Here is a 26,015-nt window from a genome sequence, read left to right on the forward strand (position 1 = left end):
CTGAATCTATGATGCATCATTTAAAACTTCACACGTACCCCAATTTCTAAGATACTAAAATGCAATTATATATGTTTTAGAGTTGATGAAACATACTGGTTTGACTTAATCTGCTAGATGCTTCTCTTCAGGAGCTGCTGGGTAGAGGAGGAGCCTCTGCTTTCTTCATGGCCTCCATCCTCCCTCACAGAGCCTACCTGAGCCCTCCAGCCCAGAGGTCCCATCCTTCTCTGAACCCCAACTTGGATCGCACCCTTTAAGTCTTCACTGAGATACACAATTGAGCCGCGTTAGTCTGACTTCCCCAATTTCTGGCCATTAGGGTTCTGCCTTAGAACCCCCCTTTTACAGCTTTCATTGCTCTAGCATCTCATAAGCACTCAGTAGATCTCTGCTGCTTGAGTAAAAACGAAAGACACAGAAGGAGAAAGAGGAATGTCCGAGGGGGAATGCTGAGTGTGAGGGCGGCCCGGGAAGCGGAAGGCCAGGAAGGGTGTAGCAGGTCTTACCTTCATCCAGCACTTTTCCATCAGGCTGCTGCTTCCTGAGTCCCGCACCTTGAGGTAGCAGTCGACTGCACGGCTATACTCTCCAGCCTGTTCCCACTGTCGAGCTTGTTCCACTAGCCCCTCCATACCCCTGATGAGATGAGAATACACATGACCAGGAACAGGACAGGCAGTGTGGCCTATCCTGTGCATACTGTGTGACCCACCCTACCAACACTTGCTGCCTCCCGCCTTCATACCTGGCCCCCTTCTTGGTAGCTTCCCGCTCATACTCTTCCTGCAGAGCCTCCAGCTGGCCCGGCACATAATCCTTGCAGATCCGCAGGGCATCGCTCCATAATCCAGCCTCCTGCTCAGATTTCCAGGTATCAGGGAAGCAGAGGCAGGCATGACAGCTTCCCACTGCCACACAGGTGCTATGGGCCACTGATCCCTGGGTCCTTGGACCTCTCTTCTTCTTGTCTCCTTCTTCCTCCCCAGTGCTAACTTCCTGGATCTCTCCTAGTAGCAGGGGTCGGTGTAGTACTCTCTGGGTTCTCACACCCTCTCCCCTTCCCTCATGGCTCTGAATCCAGTGCCCCACCTTATAAAAATTGAGGGCCAGGCCCGGTCTCTGGGCCCGAAGCAGCAGCCCTTCTGCTTTCTGAAAGTCCTTCTCCTCCAAGGCCCCCCGGGCCTGCCCCACGAGCACCTCGGTGACGCTGTCTGGATCGTGGGCCTCGGCCACACGCTGAGCTGCCTCCCAATCCTGGTTATGGACAAACCTGCTCCCAGATGAGGACACAGGAGAGGCTAAGTGTAGGACTGAGGCCTCAACAGTGGGAGGCAAACAGCCATGTCACTGAGGGGAGGATAGAAGATTTATCGGTACGCAGTTCAGAGGAAGGTGAAGGGGACCATGCAAGGTCCTGGGACTGCGCCTGGGAGGTCAGGATTAAAGAATTTATGGGGTAACTCACATGAGGACTGCTTCCTTGGGTTTACCAGCCCTGATGAATTCAGCTTCAGCCTCTTCAAATTTACCCTGTAGGGACAGAAGGGCAGCTGTACATGATGAGAAGCAGATTGCCATCACAGGCAGCCACGAGAGGGGAGGAGGTCAGGGTCAAAAGCAATAGAGAGGGATCACATCCATACCTCATCCTCCAGGTACATAGCATATCGGAGATGAATCTCAGGGGTTTTGTGCTTGAGGGCCAGTCGAGAGAGTTCAAAAGCAAATTCAAAGGAGCTGAAATGGAAGGTGCAAATAAGGTCTGCCTACTCAGTACTTCATTTTATAAGAGAAGAAGACAAGCAGGGCAAGAGAAAACAGAAAGGGCAAGGATGGGGGGAGGAAAAAGGACAAATGAAGAAAGGTAATCCATATGAAGTGATAGAGAAGCACAGAGAAATGTAAAGGAAAACGTGGATCAGGAGACACTTGGAAAAGCCTGTGTGTCCCGAGACCAGCTGATGTTAGGAGCACGGGACCGGCACGAGGCAGGGGACAGGAGTGAGCTTCACAGCACAACAGCTGCCAGGGTAGCAAGGGCTCCTCGTTCTCCCACCACCTCCTCCGGAGCCACAACTTCATTAGCAGAAAAACAGTCTCTCAAGAATGAGTAAGACGACCCTCAGCAATCTGATTTGATACAGGATTATTACTGGTCTTCCGTAACATTTGCTTAAGAAAAGCGTTTTGCATTTAATAGAATCATACTTCCATTCCTCAAGTAAGTTACTGGCTTAGTGCTTTAGCCTTTAGCTTTAAAAGCTGTTCTCTCTGGGGCACCTGGCTGGCTCAGACAGTAGAGTGAGAGACTCCTGATCTCGGGGTTGTGAGACTGAGCCCCATGTTTAGAACAGTTAAACAAACGCTCATCTGAGCCCCCAAGAAATAGGAGCAGAGCTACTAATTCATTCTCGCCTCTCCATCAAGTTCTACCAAGGATCTCTTCGCTCTTGCCTCAGTTTTTAGAAATGCTTCTCAGTTATACAACAACTTTTCTTGTCTATACAGAGGATCTGACTGTAATGGGGCCAGTGGAGAGAAGACTTAGGGCCTCACCAGTTGTCAGCAGCGTGGTCAATAGCAGCTTCCAGGAGTCCCAGCTTATTAAGCAGTCTAACTGCAGACTCTCCTCCCAGGCTCTTTGCCCACAGATAGGCCACGTGTTTGTGGGCATTAGTGCTTCCATGAGCCTTGGCCACCTGTGAAGCAAAGCCACTTGGCAATCCTCCCATGCAGGGACACATGGCTGCTCCCTTCTCACCTCTGACCTGACTTCAGCTTTGACAAGGATCAAGTATTTCTACTAGAACAGCAGGGAGAGGCCTAAGTTTCAGGGTCTGTTAACCTGCTTAGGGTCCAAGGATGAGTTTTAGGTAGTCTACAAACCCTTCATATTACATGTGAAATTTTGCCGATAGGTGTGGACATTTTTCAAAGATACCCACTACTAGTTCAGAATTAGTCACCTGAGAGTGGGAAAGAGGGGTGGCCATATCCCTAGTGTGAACTGGACTCCTTACCCGGTAGGCCTCCTCCCAAAGCCCATTGGAGCGGTACATGTTCACTGTTGCCTTCCACTCCTGAGCCTCGAGGTAGTGATACTCCGCCTCCTGCAGTCGGCCTTCAGCCTCCAGCTCCTGGGGAAAGGTAGGTCAGGATGGAGAGAGGGGGCCATGGAGCCTGTTTGGGGGAGATATGGGCAGAGACAAGAGAAGGGCTCACCTTGCCCAGGTGGAGGTGTGTGTCACTGAGGAGATCCGGGTGGTGCTTCCCTACCAGGCGGATCATATCATCATACAACTTGTGCTTTTTGAACATGGTGATGGCAAGATCAGGCTCTTCCACTGTCACGTAGAGCCTGGGGATGGGAGATACACCTGGGGCCTCCTAGACCCAGATTCCTGCTGCCAGAGTCATTCCTAAGAGACCCTGTCACTGCCTTCTAGGCAGAGGGCACTTATCCTCAGACACCTTCCTCCCTGCAGCCCTGAAGCCTCCTCCCACACCCGCTCTGGGGCCGCAGCTCACCTTTCGGCCTCACGGTACTTGCCCTGCTTCTCCATCTCCTGAGCCTGGGTGATGTACAGCACTGACACGTCTTCTGGTCTCATGCACTTCATCGCCAGCTGTGCAGACACACAGAGCCAGAGTAGCCTCTGGTGCCAGTTTCCAAGGGAAGCAGAGGGATATGCAGAGCAGCCCGGGAAGCCGGACTCTGGGGCAACGAGTCTTCTCAGGAACTCTGAACTTTCCCAACAACCATAGGAGTTTGGTTACTGTTGCTTTCCTAGTCATTCCAGGGAACTCCAAGTCCATAAGGAGCAAAGTAAGAACTATATTCTGCTCAGGCAGAAGGGTCAGAGATGCCCTGTGCTGGGGGCATCCATCCCCATTCCCATATTCCCACTGTATCCACCGGGTTCAGGAAACAGATGCGAAACAAAGTCGTATCTGTGACCAGGGCTTGGGGACTGGTGTTTCAGATGCCCCAGCTCCTGAGCCCGTCATGCCCTCTTCAGAATTACAGGTTTGGGAACAAGGGCCTCTTCATCCTTGCCTTTGCCTGTGGCTAGGGATCAAGGTTCTCCAGACTTCATTCTGGTACTCTTTCTCAGCTTTCAGGGAACCCAGTGAAGGAGGAGGAGATCAGAGACCAAAGAAAGTGGCAACAGATGCTGAGAGGTGGGATTCTCTAATGAACGCTACCCTTCCCTCTACCTTGTGGGCTTGCTCCCAGCGGCCAGCCTGAGTGTACATGTCGATTGCATCTTTTGTCCGGTCTCCTTTGATGTAGAGCTCCTCGGCAATCTGCGGTTGAGAGAGGTAGACACAAAAGGCCAAGAGCAACAGAGTTAAAGCAGCCTGCGAGGGAAGGAAAGAACAAGCCTCAGCTGGGATGGAGGAGAGCTGGGGATACTACTATTGTATAATAACAGAGAAGAAAAGATGACAATGGGGGTCTCACACCTTCTACTGTTTTGAAAAAAAACAAGACTAGCCCAAACCAGAATGGGGAAGATGGGAGCTTAAAAGGGCTGTCGGTTAAGCATCCAACTCTTGATTTCAGCTCTGGTCATGATCTCATGGTTCGTGAGATGAGCCCCGCATCCGGTTCTGTGCTCCCAGCACGGAGCCTGCTTGGAATTCTCTCTCTTCTCTTTCTGCCCCTCCCCTGCTCTCCGTCTCTCAAAATAAATGAATAAACATTAAAAAAAATAAATAAAAGGGTCTCCCATTTCTGCAGTGTAAGGCAATTCTACACTGTAACTATGAAGGAGTTACCATGAAGAATCACTCATGCTAGCATAGGAAGAGAGCTGGACACTAGCTTTATATATTTGGGAGAGGAGTCTGTGTCATGATGGAATGAAGGAAGGGCAGTAAACTGCTTTCTTCCCACTCAGGTGGCTGATGCGGCTGGGACCCAGGAAGAAGGACATGGTGAGGTAGCCCCACTTCCTGTTCTGGGTTCTCTCTTTGTTAATCCTGTACTGCGTTGCCTCAGGCTGAAGGAAGGGACTCTTCCTCACCTCATACTCCTGCAGAGATGCGTAGTGCTGGGCCACACGGGGATAGTATTTGGACGCAGTGTTCTGGTCCTGTAGATCTAATATATAAATCGCCTTCTTCCACTGGCGGGCACCCAGGGCAGCCTCAATTGCTTTAATGGAGCACCTGGCATAGTTGGGAAAGGCACACGTATGTATGAGAAAAGAGGAAGACAGATGGAGGTAGGGAGACACCTCAAGCATACTCCAACCTACACTTTGTGATCTCTCTTCTTCTAGGCCTGGGTGCCCTTACTTGCCCCATCACCTTGCACCCCTTTACCTGGCTTCAATGTAGTGATTGATGGCTGCATCAAGCTGCTTCTGCTGCACCAAGTGATCCCCCCATGCCTCTTCCAGTCGCACCACTTCCACTGGGAATGCCAATCGAGCCAGCTCCACCGCTGCCAGAGACAGAGAGTGTGCTCGGTTAAGACTTCTGGGGATGGGACTCAGGAAAAGAAAGACAGGAAAATGGGGTGTGGAAAACAGGTGAAGGGGAGGAATGGAGAACTGAGCCGGTCAACCTGAACAGATGCACAAAATAGGTGCCAGGGGACTGTCTGAGCAAGTAACACTGAAGACTGGATTGGTGGCGGTAGTACCTTTCATGAACGCATTGCCTTTACAGTAGCACTCCAGGGCCCGCTGTGGATTTCGAATCTTCTCAAAGAGATCACCTGCCTAGTAACACACATCACATTACTACAGTGATAGCCCTACCACCCAAAGAATCAAGTATCAGCCCCCAAAGGAGGAGAATCTGCAACCAGTCACAGAGGGCTATGCACTCCAGGACTCCTTGGGTAGGAGGGGGCACTGGGCCCTGGAGATAAGGGACAGGAATGGGAAGCCAGCCATACCCTTTCATACAGTTCCCCCTTGATAAGGGCTGCAGTGATATGTTCTACCAGCTCCGTGTTGGCTAACAGTTCCTCCCGGGTCAGCACCAGTCGAGCAGCTTTGGCAGGGAGCCCAGCTTTGAGGTAGAGGCTGATGGCTGCTAGTCCATCCCCTTGGCTCTCCTGTAGTTCACCTGCTCGCTCCTCTTGCTGAGTGTCCATCAGCCACTGGTAGTAACCCCGGCGCAGCTTCTCCAGGGCTGGGTGCCCCTGGACATGCAACAGAGAGGCAAGAGGAGTCACATCCCTCCTTCCTGCCCTGCTGCTTCCCATGCTTCTACAATCCCACTGTGACAACGGAAATCCTCCTGGTCACCAATGTCCTAACTTCCAGCCCCAACCTTGTTCCAGTTGCTATAGCCTCCTTGACGAGAGGTTTCTGATATTGGTGGAACTGAGTTGTGGGCACTGTGGAGAAAGACAGAGCTGGTAGTACCTTGGCCTGAGCCACTGCGATACACTCATCCCAACGATGTAGCTCCTGGTACATGTCCATGGCCTCCTCAACGGCATTCTAGGGGAACCCGGGCAGAGCAAAGAGGGGCACCAGGAAGACATGAGGATCAGAAATCACAGGCTCTCCTTAACCTCGCTAAGATGCCAGCCCATGTGGATTAAAAGCCTCATCCTCTACTTATGCACAAGCGGAGGTGGGTTTATTATGAAATTAAGAGACGCTTATGCCTCAGGGCACCTTAGTTGCAGAGCTCCCATTCCAAGGTATTTTTTCTTAAAGAGGGCTCCTCAAATTGTGTAAGCTTCAGGCCCCACAAACCTGGATCTACCTCTGTGCGCTAGAATTGCCAGGACAGGCTCTGGAGTATAGGGGGAGATGGCAGACAGTCGATGAAAGAAAAACGTAACTGTAAGGACTAAGGCAGAGGGGTAAGTAAGCATTTAACTGTATAAACCTGTCTAAGTGCTCTCCCCCAGTGCTCTTCCCTCAGTTTGTTTTGCTTCCCCCCGACCCTGGTCCCCTCTTCAATCTGGTCCCCCTTCTCCCCATCACCTGTTCCAAGAAGATCATTTCAGCCAGCTTGTAGTTCTTTTCCAGCATGGCTAGGCGTGCTCGGACCTGGTAGAAGTCTGTTCCTTCTCCACCCTATGGGGAGGAAGAAGGTTCTGGTTATTCTGCTGCTGCAGGAGCCATTCTGTCTGCGTGAGCCTAGACAGGAAGGCTAGAGAGATGAGGAAGCTGAAAGATTTAGAAGCTGAAAAACTTCATGGGGCTTAGTGGAAGAGGTCTGACAAGCAATTCCAGAGTGGTCCGACTCGAGGGTGGAGGTGGGATGGCCGGCCAGAACAGAGGAAAAGAGCCATGGCTGGAAAGCTAGGGGTCAGGGTACTGAGCATGAAGAGAAATCTCAGCTTGAGAGACTGAATGATTCAGGAGGATAATACTTGCATATTCCCGAGACACTTGATCTGCAATCTCATTGGTCTTGTGCAGGAATCGAGCTTTTGCTACATGGCCCAAAGCAGAAAAGCACCTGTAGTATGGAAGCAATAATGGTAATAAGCAGTATTAGTACAGAATCATCATGAATTCACTGGCTCAGCAGATATATACTGAACATTGATTATGTGCCAGACACTATTTTTGCCACTTGAGACACAAGAGGGTAAGATAGATGAGGGCCTTACTCTCAGGGAATTTAGTTTCTAGTGGAAACAAATAATTAGCAAACAAACAAAGGTATTTCAAAGAATGAAAAGGAAAATAAAGTAGTGTGATATCACATATAGACAGTTAAGCTGGTACTCGCAGAAGGCCTGGGGAGCCGACATTTGAGCTGAGACCTACTATAAGAAAAAGTCAGTCACGGTGAGATGGGGAAAAATTATTCCAGGCAGAGGGAACAGTGAGTGTAAAGGTGCGATGGCCGGAGTGAGTTTGGTGTGCTCAACGGGCGGCTGGAGACTAATGAGCAAATAGGTACCTGGTATAAGAAGGAAGCAGAAGCCATATACTGTTGGGCCTTAGGACACGGCAAGGAGTATGGGTCTTACACTAAGTACAACTGGAAGGTTCTGAGCAAAAAAAAAAAAAAAAAGACAATCTAATTTGTGGTTTAAAAAGTCACCTGAGCTCTCATGGGATGATGAACAGATGGTAGGGGTGTAAGAACAGTATCAGTGAGACTAATTAAGAGGCGTCTGCGACACTGCAGGTAGGAGAGGTGTGGTCTGTTCTAGGGTGGAGACAGTAGAGCTGGACAGTGAGAGATTCAGGGTATGTTCTGAAGATGCTGGGTCAGAGCCCCTGGGACTAGCTGGCAGCCTCGCTGGGAAAGAAGGGATACAGGACTCCCACACAAAATGGCAGCAACAGACGTTTACTGTGCACTTTGCACAGATTCTCTTACTTTCTTCACTGCCACCATGGTTTTCTTTACCACTCAATGAGGTAAATTCTATTATTACCCCCATTTTACATACAGGAAATTGAGAAACCAAGGCTTGGAAAGGATAACTGAACTGCAGGTTATACAAGCTGGTAAACGGAGACAAGACAACTCGAAGTCCGGAGACCCAAGTCTGTCCTACTAACTACACTCCTAATCCATGTTTGTAAATACAGTGATGCATGGATTGGAGGATATGGGTGTTAAAACTCTGAAAGGGCACCTGGTTACAAGAAGGGGAAGCAAAAGCAGTAAAAGACATACTCTTAGAACCCAGGACAGAAGAATGTCTGGAATAACTACATGCAAGGGTTCTAGGATGACACTGTTGGCACGGGAGGGAAGTGGTGTCTCGGCGCTTGGAGGAGCGGCCCACAGGCAAAATGCCCACTGGCCATCCTTCCTAGCTGCCCAGCACCTCAGTTCTGGTCTACCTCACCTCTCAGCAATGTGGAGCTGCCTTGCCTCTAGTGCCAGTTTGCTCAAGGTTTTCCACATTGCCTCTGTTTCTGGGGTCATTTCCAAAGTCTCCAAGAAGGCTGTTGCCCTGAAGAGAGAAGGAAGCAAAGCAACAGTCCAGGGTCAGCAAGACACAGAAGAAGGCTGGTGAGGGGGCAGGGGGAAAGGGGTAGGGAGGGTCAGGCAATTGTTTGCCCTTTTTGTCTAATCTCCTCCCACCAGGTTCTTTTTAGATGCGGCCGGTTTTACCACCCATTCCAAGTCCTCCTGCCTCAGAGCCAGATTCTCCCACCACCTGGCAGGTTATTAGCCCAGACCCTCACCGGGTGTAGTTGCCGTCATCAATGGCTGTTCCAAACTCGATAAGGCCCTCATCCAGTGTGTAGGCGACTGTAGTCACACCTTCAGTCACCATCACCTCGGTCTTCCCCCCGCCTCGCTCCAGGCCTATGACCTCACCCTGTAAAATTTCAACGTTCCCCCCCACCCAATTCCAGGTTGGTGTTTCCACCGCCTCCACTGCAGAACAGACCCACCCTAACCCAACCCTCCTGCTCACACGTCGAGGGAATTACAGTGGCCCTTGTTTGCCTAACATTTAGTTTCTTTAAAGCAGGTAAAAATTCCTGATCTATGGTAATATCCTTGGGTTAAAATACACTCATAGCTGTGCCAGCAATAATGCCTGGAGGTAAACTGACAAAATGCGCATCCCCTTCTGCTTCTAGCTTGAATCCTCTTGTTAAAATACAACTTCAACCTGGGACATCCTTTATAATGCATTAGTTGCTGAGTTCATCTGGAGAAATCACTAGGCATGCTTCCTACCCCATCTCCTACTGGAAGGAAGGAGGGAAAGAAGGAAGGGAACGGGGAGAAAACAGAGGGAAGGGAAGGAGCAAAGGGAAGAACAGAAAGAAAAGAAGGAAAGAAAAGAAATAAAGAAAGAGATAAGTGTGCTAAAACCTGAGCAGGAAAAAACAGAAGCTGAGCAAGTAAAAGGGTACGGCTGCCCTGAAGGCACACACTTATGGAGAGAATAAATCATGGGTCCTCCAGCAGGATAGGGAGGCTGAATCTGAGACTCCCTCATGAATACTGGGAGCCTCTCTTCAATAAAGGGAACAAAAGTTATTAATATGCCTGATTCTTGCAGAAGCAAACAAATCATCTCTGCAGGAAAACAAATCCATTTTAGGCCCTTAAGATTCTAAAAGTTTATATTCAACATAACATGAGCTCAATAAAAAAAAGTACCAAAATACAAGTTAGCCACTATAAAGGAGGAAATAGTAACTACAGCAGTTTTGGACCTCCAAGGATTTCTGACATTAAAAATAATAGTCATGATGGGGTGCCTGGGTGGCCCAGTCAGTTAAGCATCCAACTTCGGCTCAGGTCATGATCTTGTGGTTTGTGGGTTCAAGCCTTGAATCAGGCTCTGCACTGACAGCATGGAGCTTGCTTGGGATTCTCTCTGTCCCTCTCTCTCTCTGCCCCTCCCCAACTCGTGTGCATGCATGCTCGCTCTCTCTCAAAATAAATAAAAATTTAAAAACTTGAAAAAAGATAGTTGGGGCGCCTGGGTGGCGCAGTCGGTTAAGCGTCCGACTTCAGCCAGGTCACGATCTCACGGTCCGTGAGTTCGAGCCCCGCGTCAGGCTCTGGGCTGACAGCTCGGAGCCTGGAGCCTCTTTCCGATTCTGTGTCTCCCTCTCTCTCTGCCCCTCCCCCGTTCATGCTCTGTCTCTCTCTGTCCCAAAAATAAAAAAAAAATTAAAAAAAAAAAAAAAAAAAAAAAAGAAAAAAGATAGTTACGGGAAAAAGTTACGGAATATAAAATAAGTGTAAAACGTTTAAAGACCTAAAAAATGAAATGATAAGTTAAGCAATAAATAAGAGATTACCAAAAATGGCCATGTTGGGCTCACTTTGGTAGCGTATATACTAAAAAAAAATGGCCAGGCAGCCTGGAGAAAGAACCAAATAAAACCTTACGAAAAACTTAATATTTGAAGTAAAAAAACTCAATGGGTGGTTTAAATAGTAAATTAGACAATGATGAAAGTGAATTACTGAACTTTTTTTTTTTTAAAGTTTATTTATTTGGGGGAGAGAGAGAGAGTGAGCAGGGGAGGTGCAAAGAGAGAGGGAGAATCCCAAGCTGTAAGCACAGAACCCAACGTGGGACTCAAGCCCACAAAACTGTGAGATCATGACTTTAGCTGAAATCAAGAGTTGGATGCTTAACCGACTGAGCCGTTCAGGCGCCCCTGAAAGATTTATCTTAAGAAATAATCAGGAATGTAGCCTGGAGTGAGAAAAAGAAAGGGAAATGAAAGAGAGGTTACAGAGGCACAAAGACAGGACACGAAATTGAACATATGCCTAATTAGAGTCCTGAGGGCAAGACCAGACGGAGCAAGAGAAAAAGCAACGTCCGAAGAGATCACGGTTGAGAAACTACCAAGCTTGATGAAAATACGTGTACTCACAAATATGCCACATACCACACAAATATATGAAGCAGGTTAAGTAAAAGGAAATAGTGAGACATTGTAATGAAACTTCAGAACACTGATGAAAGACTTTAAAAGCAACAAGAGAGAAAAGACAGAAAGGGCTATTAATAAACCTCTCAGAAGAAAGGAAATCAGTCAGTGGGATGGTATTTGCAAAAGGCTAAGAAAAACGAACTGTCAATCGGGAATCGGGTACTAAGTCTGAGTATCTTTCAAGAACAGGCCAAATAAATACATTTTCAGATAGGGTTGCCTGGGTGGTTGCCCAGGGAATATATCTGAACCCTGGGTTTCAGATCCAGGGTTGCCTTGGATCAAGCATCCAAGTCTTGATCTCAGGGTCTGAGTTCAAGCCCTGTCTTTGGCTCCATGCTGGGTGTGAAGCCTATTTAAAAAAAAAAAAAAAAAAAAATCTCAGGGATGCCTGGGTGGCTCAGTTGGTTAAGTGACTTCAGGTCAGGTCATGATCTCGCAGTTCGTGAGTTTGAGCCCTGCACCAGGCTCTGCACTGGTGAAGAGTACTCTCTCTCTCAAAATAAACTTAACAAAAAATTTAGATAATTACATTTCAGTAATTTTCAGAAACTGAGCATTTATCTTAAAAACACTTTCTTTCAGGGGCTCCTGGGTGGCTCAGTCAGTTAAGCATCTGACTTCAGCTCAGGTCATGATCTCCCAGTATGAGTTCGAGCCCCGCATCAGGCTCTGTGCTGACAGCTCACAGCCTGGAGCCTGCTCTGGATTCTGTGTCTCCCTCTCTCTCTGCCCCTCCCCCACTCACACTCTGTCTCTCTCAAAAATAAATAAGCATTAAAAAAATAAAAATAAACAAAACGAAACAAAAGAAAAACCACTGTCTTTCAAGAAGAAGAAAAGTAACTCCAGAGGGAAGATCAGCAATGCAAAAAGAAAAAGTGAACAGAGAAACTGGTGCCATGATGGTAAATCTAAACAAATTATGGCTGTGTTAAAAGAGTAATGTCTAACTTTGGGGATGACAAAATACTGGACAATAATGGCAGAGGGGAGGTAATCAAAGTTAGGGGCCCTGTATTGTTTGCAGGGGGGGTTTAGATGCTAGATAACTTTAGACTGTTAGGTATATAGCCAACTTCTAAGGGTAACCACTATAGGAATAAAATGTATAACCTCCAAAGCAAAACAGTAAAAAACAAGTGTTAAAAAAGGACAAAACAACCTAAAAAACACCAAACTTAATTAGTCTAAAACGGCAAGAAAGGAGAAAAAAGAACAAAAGAGTGTTCTATCCATACCTACACCAGTCATCCTAGCCTTACACAGGGGCCTCTTTGGTTTTCACAGGTTCCTCCCAGGTGTTGGGATATCACTGGAATGTGTGTGATGCTGGTGGGATAGGAAGGAGGGTCTGATCTTCAGTCTGATAAAAAAGAAGCTCTTCCTGGCTTACAACAGAGAATCAGCACACAGGAACTGCCCAGAACTGCCCCTCTTATTGGGGCTCTTCCAGCTTAAGAGAACTCCTCATTATGACCTGGTGAATTCCCAGGGCTGTAATAGACAGCCATACTCTCCAAGGACCTCATATAATGTCAGGAATCTGAACAAGGATGGTTTTGGGGCCTGGCCCGCTGTGGGGGAGTCTAAGCTTTACTTGCCAACTCCATCACAGAGATTATGGGTGGTGGGCCAGAGAAAACCAAATAACCTTTGGAGCTTCCTCAGGGCTCTAATCAGTCAGTCTGACATTATGCCTAAGGCGTCCTGGTGTCGACATACCCTAATAGAGGACATGGTGACCCTCTCAGGTGCCTCAATGTTGTACCACACACACAAGCTGTTTCGGTTCTGAGCTACCAGCACATCACTTCCTGGGACCCACTGCACGTACGAGCAGAAGTTGAGAATCATTGTCTTAGAGCAACCTTCAATATCGTATAGATGTAACTGAAGGAGAAAGAGGTAGACAGCACAATTAGAAGGGGATATGAGGTATCTTCTGACCTTGACCATTTCCCTAATGGTGAAACATGGTGAACTAACCCACCAATCAGGTACATTCTGAATTTCAAAGCATTCTAATCTGCTACCCTTGAAGTTTATATTGACTTGGTACATCATCACTCTGACAAGAAAGAGATGACCAAATGAGCAAAGATCTACACCCAGAAATTTAAGTTAGGTGATGGTTGGACTTTCAATCTTGAGAGTAACTCTGGGCCAGAGTTGCCACACTGGATCACAAAAGTGAGGCTATCAGGCAAATTAAATGGCCTGGATATTTGTGGTGTGGCTTTCCATAACAATGGAAATGAAATTAAAAATCACCAGATTGTCTCTTTGCCCCGGATGTTGAACTCTTTGGTGGTACCATATTGAGATTAGAGTCAATAAGGGGCTGAGGGAGACTATCCTTGAGCCAGTTTCAATGCTGTCAGGTAAGAGTAGCTGAAAAACACTGCAGCAGGTGTGGGTAAAGGTCAGCTAGGCACGCATGGGTAAGGAGTTTCATGAGGGCATTAGACTTGTAAACAGTAAGAGAAAAAGCAGCTCCCAAATTCCTCTTGACTTTGGTGCCATCATGATACAATCTCATGGGTAATACAGGATGGGCTGTGATATCAGACATAATGTTGATTCTTCTGTGCCTTTTGCTATGTTAATGGCATAGCACCAAGGAACTATGTCCCATCCTGCCCCCCACAATCCCTGGTGGCAGGCAGGCAGCACTACATCCTCTATGGACCACTCAATGGTTAAGGCCTTAGTAAACCTTCTTACACGAAGTTTCCGGTCTCTGAAGAGAAGCTTGTGTCCAGTTTCATTAAGTTCCAGCCAATCCACACGGCTCTCATGGCTGATGGTGCCAATGTTGTAGCCACCAATCAGATCCACTACAAAGCAAAGGAGATAGGGTTAAGCGAATAGATTCCATATAATCCTACACAGGACATGAGGCAGCCTGCAAAGGTCTTGCCTTCACTCGTCTGTTGGGCTTTACGAACGTTGCATCGGCCTAGAATATGAGGAATGCAAATGGCCAATGCAACATAATTTTGCGAAGATGCTTCAGATGCTAGATTTCTTCTAAAATTGTAGAGGTTTTGTTTAACTCTGTGGTTAACTCAAAGGTCTAGATCCATCAAGAAATGTGATTCTTCTCTGGGACTCCTGGAGTTGTCTCCTAGCAGATCAGATCAGAGCAACTGGCTTCCATTACTCACAAAATCCTCTGGAAGGCAGCACTGAGCACATTAAGGAAGAGCCCCAATTCTAGCACCCCAGTGAGGTAAAACTGATGGATGAAATGACCTTGATGATCCTATTTGCTCCAAGGAGTTACCTGCACTTTGAGTGCCTATGATGTAAGAGCACTAAGGGGCAAACAGCAGTGAGGGCACACATACAAACCAGGAGGAACCTCTGACTACAGTTAGGCTGACCACACTGGGGATGGATGTTTGTTTGGTGTGAAGTCTGCAGACAATATGAGAAATGATCACATTTAGCACAGACCACTCAGGATTGACTAGGATGCTTTCAGAGACTCTCCTGAACACAGCCCACTTACAACTCTTATTTATATATATTAACAACGAGCAACATCCTGTCTTGGTTATACCTGCTGAAGCTAAAGACAAATATCAGCTAATGTCTACAGCTGAGAAGACCAACTTGAAAATGAAATTTGCAGGGGTACCTGGGTGGCTCACTAGGTTAAGTGATCGACTCTTGATTTTGGCTCAGGTCATGATCTCATGGTTCGTGGGTTCAAGCCCCACATTGGACTCTGTGCTGACAGTACAGAGTCTGCTTGGGATTCTCTCTCTCCCTCTCTTTCTACTCCTCCCACATGCATGCTCTGTCTCAAAATAAATAAACTTAAAAAAATGAAATTTCTTTTAATTAAACAAATAGCAAAATCATGAGGCCATGTTTTAATGTCCCAATTTACATGTAAAATCATAGAACGCTAGAGCTGTGGGGGCCCTATGTCGGTGAACACCCTGAAATTATACACAAAATTATGTGTTTATATATATTCTTCTGGGAAAGGATCTATGATTTTAATTAGATACTCAAAGGGGTCAGGGACCAAAAAAGGTTAAGAGAAGAACTCTGTCATTTTATACACATTAAAGATGAGCCCTATGGAGTGCGGTGACTTGTCCAAAGTTTCATGGCTCATAGGCCACTGGACTATATTGTTATTTCCATTACAGTTACTTGCATTTCTGAGGTCAATAATCTGATGTGAAATACAAAATTCATGAGATGTAAAAGTCTCCTAAGAACAGACCCTTACATTGGGAATGCAAGCTGGTGCAGCCACTCTGGAAAACAGTATGGAGGTTCCTCAAAAAACTAAAAATAGAACTACCTTACGACCCAGCAACTGCACTACTAGGCATTTATCCAAGGGATACAGGTGTGCTGTTTCGAAGGGACACATGCATCCCCATGTTTATAGCAGCACTATCAACAATAGCCTAAGTATGGAAAGAGCCCAAATGTCCATCGATGGATGAATGGATAAAGAAGATGTGGCATATATATATATATATATATATATATATATATATATATATAATGGAGTATTACTCAGCAATCAAAAAGAAGGAAATCTTGCCATTTGTCATGACGTGGATGGAACTGGAGGGTGTTATGCTAAGTGAAATTAGTCAGTCAGAGAAAGACAAAAATCATATGACTTCACTCATATGAGGACTTTAAGAGACAAAACAGATGAACATAAGGGAAGGGAAACAAAAATAATATAAAAACAGGGAGGGGGACAAAACAGAAGAGACTCATAAACATGGAGAACAAACTGAGGGTTGCTGGAGGGATTGTGGGGGGGGGTGGGCTAAATGGGTCAGGGGCATTAAGGAATCTACTCCTGAAATCATTGCTTCACTATATGCTAACTGATTTGGATGTAAATTTTAAAAAGTAAAAAATAAAGTTAAAAAAAAAGAACACACCCATACATATATGGAAACTCAATTTATGAGAAGTGATGTTACAAATTAGTGAGTACAGGATGGACTTCCAATAAGTGGTTAAACATGGAAAAAGTAAAATATGATCTATACCCACATTATGTACAAAAGTTAATTCCAGGTGAAAAGCAAAATATAGGAGGGAGTTAGAACCTTAAAAAATTTTTTTTTCAATGTTTGTTTATTTTTGAGAGAGAGAAAGACACAGAGCACAAGCAGGGGAGGGGCAGAGAGAGAGGGAGACACAGAATCGGAAGCAGGCTCCAGGCTCTGAGCTGTCAGCACACAGCCTGACATGGGGCTCGAACCCACAAACCGTGACATCATGTCCTGAGCCGAAGTCGGAGGCTTAACTGACTGAGCCACCCAGAGCCCCAGGAGTAAGAAACTTTTTAAATAAGACCTCAAAAATCACCAACTATTTCTTAAAAAGTGATTAAATGAACTACATTAAAATTAAAGAAGTCTGAACACTAAAAGATGCTGAGACAAAGTATCTACAATACAAATAATAAGGTTGTCTACACACATACACAGGACTCCTTCAAGTCAAGGAAAAGACAACCTGATTTTAAAAATAGGCAAGGGATGGGGCGCCTGGGTGGCGCAGTCGGTTAAGCGTCCGACTTCAGCCAGGTCACGATCTCATGGTCCGTGAGTTCGAGCCCCGCGTCGGGCTCTGGGCTGATGGCTCGGAGCCTGGAGCCTGTTTCCGATTCTGTGTCTCCCTCTCTCTCTGTCCCTCCCCCGTTCATGCTCTGTCTCTCTCTGTCCCAAAAATAAACGTTGAAAAAAAAAAAAAAAAAAGAGTCTGTAAAAAATAGGCAAGGGATAAGAACTGGCAATATGAAGAAGGAGAAATCCAAACAGCCAATAAACAAATGAACAACAAAAAATTAATACGATGAGATATTATTTCATATAAACAGATTGAGCCAAATTATGAAGTCAGGCAATTTCAAGTACTGGAGAGGATGAAGAACACTGGGACCTCTAACTGCTGGTGGGAATGTAAATTGGTACAATCTCTTTGGAGAGCAATTTGGAAATATTTAGTGAAATTGCAGATGTACCTCTTCTATGATTCAGCAATTCCACTCTAGGTATAAACCTCAGAGAACAGAAACACTGGAGACAGTGAAAAACCAACAACTTAAATGTCCCTCAATAAGACAAGAGATAAAAGATCCAAAGTAAATACAATGAGAGGTCAGGACATGACACAACTGGGTGTGGGTACACATGTAATAATATTAATAGCTAACATTTATTAAGTGCTTATTATGTGCCAGACACTAGTCTAAGTGCTCTTCATATGAGGTAGGTACTATTCTGATCCCCATTTTGTGGATGAGGAAATATGAGATACAGAAAAGTTATGAAACTTACCTAAGATCACACAGGTACAAGGTACAGAAATGGGGAGGTTTGACTCCAGACCCTTGTTCTTAACAACTATACTATGCTATTCTCTATACTTCTTAGGGAATACTATGTTATTCTATACACATTTTACTATGCTTGGAACATTTTATAATGCAGAGTTAATTATTAATATGTAGAATAAACTTTATTTATGTGAACATTTGTGAAATCCAAATAAAATCTGTCATCAGTAGTTACTAATGACAAAATATGCAGAAAACAAGCCCCCTTCCAGTTCTAATAGTCTATTACCCTATGAAGTCTAGACAGGAAGATTCATAAATTTGCTAATGGTTCTTCTCTACAGTTCACAATTTCCAGCCCTAAGATACGTGCCTAGAGAACATGAATAATTATATGGGCAGGACTATATATGTAGCATTGTATCTGTATGCAGATATCTACATATAGACACACACACATACACCTGAACATTTCACATATCCTCTGTAAGAGCAGGGTCACACATATACCTGGTACCTCTTAGATTCCTATATTCTCCACTGCACACAATCCTGTGATATAGAAGTGTATATAAATATCTATTCTGTTATTAGAATTATGAGAAAGTCTTACCTATAGCGATAGTCTTAATATCAATAAGGTAAGCCAATTTCTTATTATCTTCAATTCCTCGTTGACGTCTCTCATTAATACGGACACTGAAACATGAAGGGTGAGGTAAGGCAAAATGGGTTTAGGCCACTGTAATATTTACCAAGGGCCCTGAAGTACCATACAGAATGAAGTTTTTAGATTAACCCGAGGTTATACGAGTTAGACGTTAAAAAGGAATTCTTTGGGGTTTCAAAAATTTAGAGAACCTTGTGGGGTTACCTGATGAGGTGGGGGTTCATGAATTCGGTACGTACAGAACCCAGGGTATCATTACTCCCGTATTCCACCAGGGTTAGCTCTCCAGCATTGAAGATCATGCACACCTGGGGATGAATGGAATTGTTATATGGTGGAAAGTTTGCAAGAAGAAAGGGACAAACAGTAGAGGGAGGTGTACTGTCAGTTCAAAGTGACTCCCACTTTTCTCTTTATTCTGTTCTTCTGCCTATTTCACCCTCCCCCTTTATCTGCTGTCTCCTCAACCCCTTGCCCCTTTCCATCCTTCTGACACAGGAGCTAGAAGGAGGTTTATTGAGATGGTGATGGTTCATCAAGTTCTACTCACATTTTCATTTTCAAAGAAATATTTCTCATTGCCACCAGATCCCTGCCAAGCTACCTGTCAAGGAGGGAGGAGGGAGAAGACATAAGGAACAATGTGGGTAAGTATCCAAGACCATGCTGAGAGAAAGGGTAGGAGGCAAAGAGATCGAGTTTAGGAAGGCTTTGACATTGCACAAAAGAGGTGCTGTGTCAGATTTTGCCCTAGTCTCTAGGTTTCTGAGAGAGAGCATAAGAACAGTCCAAGAGTCCAATAGTGAGGATTCATATTCCAGGATTCTGGACTTCCTGAGTCTCACTCCCGGATTATCAGTTCCCCAGCACCAGAATGGTAGAGCTTTCCCCAGAGATCTTCCCTCTGGGGACCGTGGCTCGCCTGAAGTAGCAACTCAAGATGCTCCATTCCCCACCCCTCCATTTCTGGTTCTTACCTCACTAAGGCGATTAGTGTTCAGGTCCCCCAGCAGCAGTGTGTCTGATGTGTGGGCCACCAGGTAACGTTCCTTTCCCAGGATTTTCACCTCTTCCACCTCATAGCCATAGTGTGACTTGAGTACCACTCGGGTCCCCGATGACAGGTTCTTCACAATCACCTTGGTAAGGAACAAGTCTTGGTAAGTAACAGGCCTCTTCCAACCCAAACATGCTGTGCCTTGGCCCACCTCCACAGTGTTAAACAAAGCTAACATCTTATTTCTTCATCTGGCCTAGGATATTGTTGGTAAAAATGAAATCTCACATTCACACAGTGCTTTACTATTTATGAAATGCTTTCATATGTTATCTCTTTAGGTGCTCATAATACCTATGACTGTAAGTTCCATGGGGTAAAACCAATCACTCTACATTCCTGTACCTCTTTGTAAAAACCTCTATGATGACTTCAACCATGGTGTACTATATTGTTGTTTCATGTGTCTGTCTCCCTTGCTAGAATGATCTTCATTAAGGGACAATGTATTACAAATAATTATCTTGGTGTTCTCAATACCTAATAGTGCTCACACACAGAGAATGGAGAGAAAATAAAAGAATGAAGGAACCAATGAATAATAAATGAAAGGAAAAGGGTATAGAGATAGTGAAAAATGAGCTCAGGGACTAGGAAATTAGCTTGTAACGTCATACACGGTGAGTTCAGAGGCCCTAAAGCAATGTGACATATCCGTGTAATCTTACTGATCAAACTCCCCAGTTGACAGCATACAGGTAGTAAAGTTTTAAACCAGGAAGATGTAAGTAGCAATCTCTGTACCTCTTAGGCCCTTAGATATGTTGTTCATAAATATTTTCTTGCAATAAGCTGGAAGAACTACAGCATAAAAGTTGCCAAGCAGTTGCCCTGACACATTCTGTTCTCCAGAACAGTTCTGCCAGGGATTAAGGTTGACACTGTGCCTATGTCCAGAAGGCAGGAAAGCATCACAAGGATGAATGAGCGCAGGCAAGACTGCGGTGAGGCAGGCCATCAGCTGCTTACCTGGCTAGGGCCCACATATGTCAACTCAAACTTGTTCTTGTAAATGCTCCTCCGGAGGCAGCAGTCAAACTGTTCCACTCCACCACAGAGTGTGCCCTAGGAGGAAAAGTGACAGCATAAAAGGTAACAGGCCTGGGGAGAGTATCTAGAGACACCCTCAAAACCTAGGTTCTAGAATCTAGAGAAGAGTTGGCAGTAAAAGGGCTGGCAGTTTTTGGAAGAACCAGATGGAAAGAGGGCAATCACAGGGCTCAAGGGTATCACACAGTGATGGGATGAAAGAGAGAAATCAGCTCTGCCTACAGAACTCTGTCTCTTTTGGCTTCTAATAAAGTGTGAATTTCTCTTTCCTGCCTTTAATGTCATATTTTTAGGTTGGAGTCAAAATGGAAGAGGAGATTCTCTAGTTTCAGGAGAGAGTACTTTAGGTAAAGGCAAGATTTTTCCTAGTTTGGAGAAAGTCACCCATGCAGAAAGGGATTACTAGTAAACACACCGCACAGAGTCGTGAGCCATCCCGTTTCCAGGCCAAGGCAGTGACGGTGTATAAGTTGGCAATCTCCTTGGGCTTTGCCTCTTCCCAGATGCTTCTTCGAGGGCTCCAGTTGAGCACCCGAAGTCTGAAATTAAGTAGGTGGCTTTTAGAACAGAGGGAGGCTGAGCAAAAGAGTGGAAATGGGTGGGTAACTGAAGGAAATGAGTCTTGCTGTATCAGAGAATAAAAGAAGTAAAAAAGAACACACAGGCTAGGGAGTCTTGTAGCAGAGGACAGAAAGGTTCAGTAGAAGGAAGTTGGGAAAATCAAGTGAAAAATAAAGTGGGGTGAGTGATGGGAGTGGAGACAACAAAAGGAGATCATGGCTGGTGAGAAAAATGAGCTGTCAGCAGCAGAGAAATAAGGAAAAAGGAAAGAGAAATGGTAGGAAACAGAGAAGAAGGAAGAAAGAGATATACATGATATTGAAGGGGATAGAAAGGTAGGACCGACAAAGCTAAGGTTAAAAGTGTTCTAAGGATATGAGGGGACCCAGACCCAGGATGTTTATTTACTGTTACATCATTCATTCATTCACCAAACATTTAGGCATGTATTATATACTAGATGCTAATCTAGGCACTGGAGATTTAAAAAGAATTTTTCTGAATAGGCTCCTCTTCTCAAGGGCGTTTCAATTTAGCCAGACAGCTACAAACATCAAAGTGTAATATAGTGTGACAAACACTAAGTTGGTCTGAAAAGGGGCAGTGGTAACACAAAGAAAGTAGAGATGAATTCTACTGTGGAGTCCCAGGGAGAGGCACAGAGACACAACAAGATGCTGGTGCATTCTGGAACTGCCAGAGTGCCAACGGATGGTGGGAGCAGGAAGAGGGAAGTGTATGAATTAAAACCTAAGGATCTCTTTCAACATACTCTTGATTCTCATCCAGTCTCCCACTCTGGTTGAGAATAACTGGGCTAAAGCAGAGTGTACACGGAAAGTGTGCTGAAGTGCATGTGAAAGGGGACCCACCTGTCATAACTTCCCAGCACAACAGACTGGCCCCCAGGACTTGCTGCAGCTGTGGTGAACTCCCGCTCCTGAGGGTCACGGCTGTAATCAAAAGTTTGTAGCACATGGCCTTCCTTTCCATAGGCCACAATCCTCCGATCACAGCCTGCAGCCACGATGCTGTTGGTTGCCCAAGCCAAGGCATAGGGTGGGCATGGGTGGTTAACCAACTTCCCCTAAGACAGAAGTAGAGGGTTTCAATCATTCTGACCCTGACAGCTCCAGCACTCTGACCATCCTACTCTGCATAAATCTTCCTCCCAACATTTTCCCACCCTAATAACATCCTAATCTGGAGGACTTCACAAACTTTCTTTTCTTTTTTTTTTTTTTTACAAACTGTCTTTCTGTTGTATACTCTCACACACATACATATGACATATATACACACTTACTGACCTTGTGCTCAAGAGGAAACCTCAAAATACTTGTATGTAGGAGGTCTTAAAACACCTAGAAGGCCCTCCAAAGGGAGATGACCTACACATTAATCAACACTGGGTAGGCCCACAGGGAGCATATGACTTTCTTTTTAGGAGATGTAAATTTAATTATTACAAAAGTACAGTAATTCTTTTTTTTCTTTAAGTTTTAATTACTTAAGTAATCTCTACCTCCAACGTGGGATTTGAACTCATGACTCTGAAATCAAGAGCCACATGTTCTATTGATTGAGAGAGCCAGGTGCCCCTACACAAGTAATTCTTAACGTAAGTAATTCAAGCAACAGAGAATTATATACAGTAAAATGTGAACATTTCTTTTATCTCCCATCTTTTTCCTTTTCCCTCTTGAGAGTAAACGGCTTTTTTTCCCTGTGAATTTATACACATAAATATATCTTTTACATAAATGAAAATAATCTCCTTACCCTCAGAATCAATCAACTTGACTCCCCGTTTCCCACAAACACTAAGCTCTGGCCTCCTGAACACAAACCCTGTCTGTGGCTGTATCCAAATGCCTCTCTCAGAAGTCTTGCTCCTATAGCCACATCCCTTGGGCATCTCAATCTGAATGGTCCACTTCCTCTGGGAGGGATCTTGGGTTTCCTTACCCCCTATCCCAGAGCCTCCTTTAGTTATACCTGTGACTCTCCAGAGCCTTCATCATCAAAGAAATACCTAACGATGGTGCCATCTGCATGACCAGAGAGAATTCCTTTCCCAGAGCAACTAAAAAAGGAGAAAAGGAGGAAAGGAAAGAAATACAGGAAGAGATTATCGTTTCACACCAAGAAACTCCCCTTCCCTGTCCCACACTACCCTGCCTGGGGTTCCTGCTACCAGTCCTCCCCAGCTTCCGTATTATAGTCTCCCAGTCCTGACACCCCCAATGCTTCTTCACACATTTCCAAGCTCTTGGGGTACCGCTCTTCCTTACTCACTTTGTTGTCAGTGATACAACGTAGGAATCTGTCCCATAGATGGTAGATGACTTATTAGTTTTAGTGTTTGCTAAACGAACCTGAAAATGGGAAAATGGACACAAATCTGGTTAGGCTACTTTCAGTCTCACCCAGGTCCTAAGGGAAGAAAAAGAAAAAACAAGACACTGGTCTTTCTGTATTCTCCCCCCAACACACAACTTGACCTTAAAGGAGAAGTTTAACCATATTTCTCTCTCCAGAACCATTATCCCCACCCACAACCTCTCCTGTGTTTCTCTTCCTTTACCTTCCCTTCAGCCAGCCCAAAGACAATGATGTGCTCTGCTGGCCATTGCAGACAAGTAACAGCACTCTGTAGGAAGCAAATCATGGAAAGGATAACCTTGTGTATGTAGCTCAGCACAATTACAACCTGAACCTCCCTGCCACATGCCACCACCCCAGTTGCCTATAAGGAAGGAGAGGACACAACTAGGCTTTACTGGGGAAAGCAGATGGGGATGAGCAGCCTGGCAGCACCATCCTTGCAGTACAAAGACAGATTCAGTGTTAAAAAATACAACACTTGGTTACATTTATAAGTAGATATACTGATACACGTTTGTGTATTCTAATCTCCCAGAGATTGGTCTGAACTTTACCGTCTGGATGAACTTGTTACAGATGACTTTCTTGTCACCCCTGCCAAACAAAAGGAGGGAAAGCGTATTAAAAACACTTTCATAAAAATAAATTGCCACACATGATGCTGGGGGAAGGGAAGAAAGAGCAGATACTTTCCCTGGCCCTGTAGTGTTCCCTACCATTCCACAGGAGCCCTGAAAGGAGGTATAAGAGGGAGCCTGAACAGCTTTGGAACAATAGCAAAGATGCTGTATCACCAGGGCTCCCAGGATCTCACAGGGCCTCATGTTGACCTTAGGCTGATTCCTCCAGGGATGTGATGTCAGAACACATGGGGCAAGCAAAGGCAGGAAAGCAACAACAGACTCTGGAAGGCCTTTGCCTTCAATGTCTCAGCCTGGATCATCATCTTTTCTACTCCCCCTCCCTGGTAAGGCATTTCTTCCTGCCTCCCCCTTCTTTTCCAGGTCACCCCACATCCCAGTCTCTATCCTCACCAATCTTCTCCAATCTTGTAAACATAGATGATGTTGTCGGTCTGTCCTATGGCAATTTTAGTGGAATCAGGAGAAAAAGCCATGCCCTTCACCATATAGCTCTTCCTGCCATACTAAGAGTTCAAAAAAAAAAAAAAAAAAAAGAAAGAAAGAAAAGGAAAAGAAATAATGAGTACACATGGAAGAGAAAAAAGAAGAAAAGGGGCACGTGTGACCATAATGGGCTTGAGGGATTTATCCTGAGAAAAGACGAGGGAGGCCACTTCCCATGCTTATGGATGGAGAGTCGGTTAGGAAGAATGCCAGGTTTGCAAGGCCCCAGTAACAGGTTAAGGTACACACAGAGTACTCTCTTCACCTTCATGTCAGCTGGTTTGGTGGAGAATTTATCTCTCCGCTCTCCGTGTTCATCATACAGCAACACCACTCGGTCCACTGTGCAGACAGCAAATTTGGCATTGTTCTGGGACCAAGCCATACAGGTCACCTTTGCAGCTCCATCCTGCAGAGGCAGCGGGGGCAAAAACAAACCCAGGCGCACATTTAGAATGGCAGAAGCATTTCTAGTTCCTTTAGTTCTAGGGTGACTTTGGTCAATTTTCCTCACCATAATACTTAAAACAAAGAGATGCCTGTGACGCATCCTGGTCTCCAAGGCTATAAAACCCTGGACCAGGAGAACAGGTGCTTCCAGAAACCCATAATGCAAATACACTAAGAGGTGACAATGCTAAATCAATTGTACCAATTTGTCCTGCAATGGCCTTGCTTCCTCATATTCCAGGTCTGCTGCTGAAGTAAATTCAATTGGTCCGATAAGTTTTGGTCTTTAGCCATTTTTTCAATATTTTGTTTGAATACTGAGAAAGGGGCTTGGCCAGGGGCTGAAAAGGAGACAAAGAGCAAAATCTGATTCCTGCCCCAGGCTAAATAATATGGTGCAAAAACAGGAAGAGTCCCATAAAAGCGGCATGTACAAAGCACAATAATAGTTTGGAGAAGTTTGAGATAATTTTATGTTTAAAAGATCAACTTTAAGCTCTGAGGAATGGATCCACAAATGGGGAACTTATGACCAAAGGCAAGTCTGGTCAAGAAACAGTAATTTAATTTAGCTGAAACTATCTTGCAAATAGAATAGAGGAGATAAGGCAAGAAAAACAGAGCAAGGCCAGCTCAGGAAAGGTCTTGGAAGCCTGGCCAAGGAGTGTGGGCTTATTTGGTAGGAAAAGGAGATATGGTGAAAGTTCCAGAATGAGGAGTAAGATAGATAATCAGAGTTGAGACTTAGGATGAACAATGCCACCTGGTTAGTTTTTTGCATTTCTACCCTTCTCCTGTCCCTTAACAGAAGCCCAGGTTAGAAGGGATCATCTCCCAGTGACTTATTCTTGCCACGTCTGTCCACCACGAGTGTTGGTCCTCAATGGTTCTGCACTAGGGACTTCCCTCCTTGAAATAAAAAATTTAGTTTCTGCTCCAATTGTGTGATGAATTACTTGGGTTCTAGAAGTCTGGTTTAAAACTTTGGTACTTTTCACTCCTA

General features: G+C 45.3%; 1 protein-coding gene across 2 annotated transcripts in view; it reads right to left on the reverse strand.

Moving 5' to 3' along the window:
* IFT172 (intraflagellar transport 172) overlaps window positions 1-26,015 on the reverse strand; it is a 34,524-nt gene that overhangs the window by 6,884 nt on the left and 1,625 nt on the right. Inside the window, exons 2-35 of one of the 2 annotated variants that reach the window (XM_078444848.2) lie at window positions 24,828-24,971; window positions 24,470-24,582; window positions 23,990-24,029; window positions 23,635-23,700; window positions 23,346-23,425; window positions 23,046-23,133; window positions 21,920-22,134; window positions 20,902-21,025; window positions 20,406-20,501; window positions 19,357-19,518; window positions 18,930-18,983; window positions 18,584-18,687; window positions 18,323-18,408; window positions 14,100-14,212; window positions 13,098-13,265; window positions 9,141-9,277; window positions 8,798-8,905; window positions 7,359-7,443; window positions 6,963-7,055; window positions 6,390-6,467; window positions 5,915-6,163; window positions 5,657-5,735; window positions 5,335-5,455; window positions 5,034-5,178; window positions 4,222-4,311; window positions 3,532-3,629; window positions 3,226-3,361; window positions 3,024-3,140; window positions 2,560-2,702; window positions 1,647-1,740; window positions 1,469-1,533; window positions 1,093-1,273; window positions 749-858; window positions 510-639 (exon numbers count right to left, since the gene is read on the reverse strand). In XM_078444848.2, coding sequence (XP_078300974.2) covers window positions 510-639; window positions 749-858; window positions 1,093-1,273; window positions 1,469-1,533; window positions 1,647-1,740; window positions 2,560-2,702; window positions 3,024-3,140; window positions 3,226-3,361; window positions 3,532-3,629; window positions 4,222-4,311; window positions 5,034-5,178; window positions 5,335-5,455; window positions 5,657-5,735; window positions 5,915-6,163; window positions 6,390-6,467; window positions 6,963-7,055; window positions 7,359-7,443; window positions 8,798-8,905; window positions 9,141-9,277; window positions 13,098-13,265; window positions 14,100-14,212; window positions 18,323-18,408; window positions 18,584-18,687; window positions 18,930-18,983; window positions 19,357-19,518; window positions 20,406-20,501; window positions 20,902-21,025; window positions 21,920-22,134; window positions 23,046-23,133; window positions 23,346-23,425; window positions 23,635-23,700; window positions 23,990-24,029; window positions 24,470-24,582; window positions 24,828-24,971 — 3,912 coding nt within the window. Of the gene's footprint in view, window positions 1-509; window positions 640-748; window positions 859-1,092; window positions 1,274-1,468; window positions 1,534-1,646; window positions 1,741-2,559; window positions 2,703-3,023; window positions 3,141-3,225; window positions 3,362-3,531; window positions 3,630-4,221; window positions 4,312-5,033; window positions 5,179-5,334; window positions 5,456-5,656; window positions 5,736-5,914; window positions 6,164-6,389; window positions 6,468-6,962; window positions 7,056-7,358; window positions 7,444-8,797; window positions 8,906-9,140; window positions 9,278-13,097; window positions 13,266-14,099; window positions 14,213-18,322; window positions 18,409-18,583; window positions 18,688-18,929; window positions 18,984-19,356; window positions 19,519-20,405; window positions 20,502-20,901; window positions 21,026-21,919; window positions 22,135-23,045; window positions 23,134-23,345; window positions 23,426-23,634; window positions 23,701-23,989; window positions 24,030-24,469; window positions 24,583-24,827; window positions 24,972-26,015 lie in introns of those variants that run through there. The other variant, XM_078444849.2, reaches the window with a different exon arrangement.

The sequence above is a fragment of the Panthera onca genome, chromosome A3 (genome assembly GCF_046562875.1).
Source record: "Panthera onca isolate mPanOnc1 chromosome A3, mPanOnc1 haplotype 2, whole genome shotgun sequence".
NCBI lineage: Eukaryota > Metazoa > Chordata > Mammalia > Carnivora > Felidae > Panthera > Panthera onca.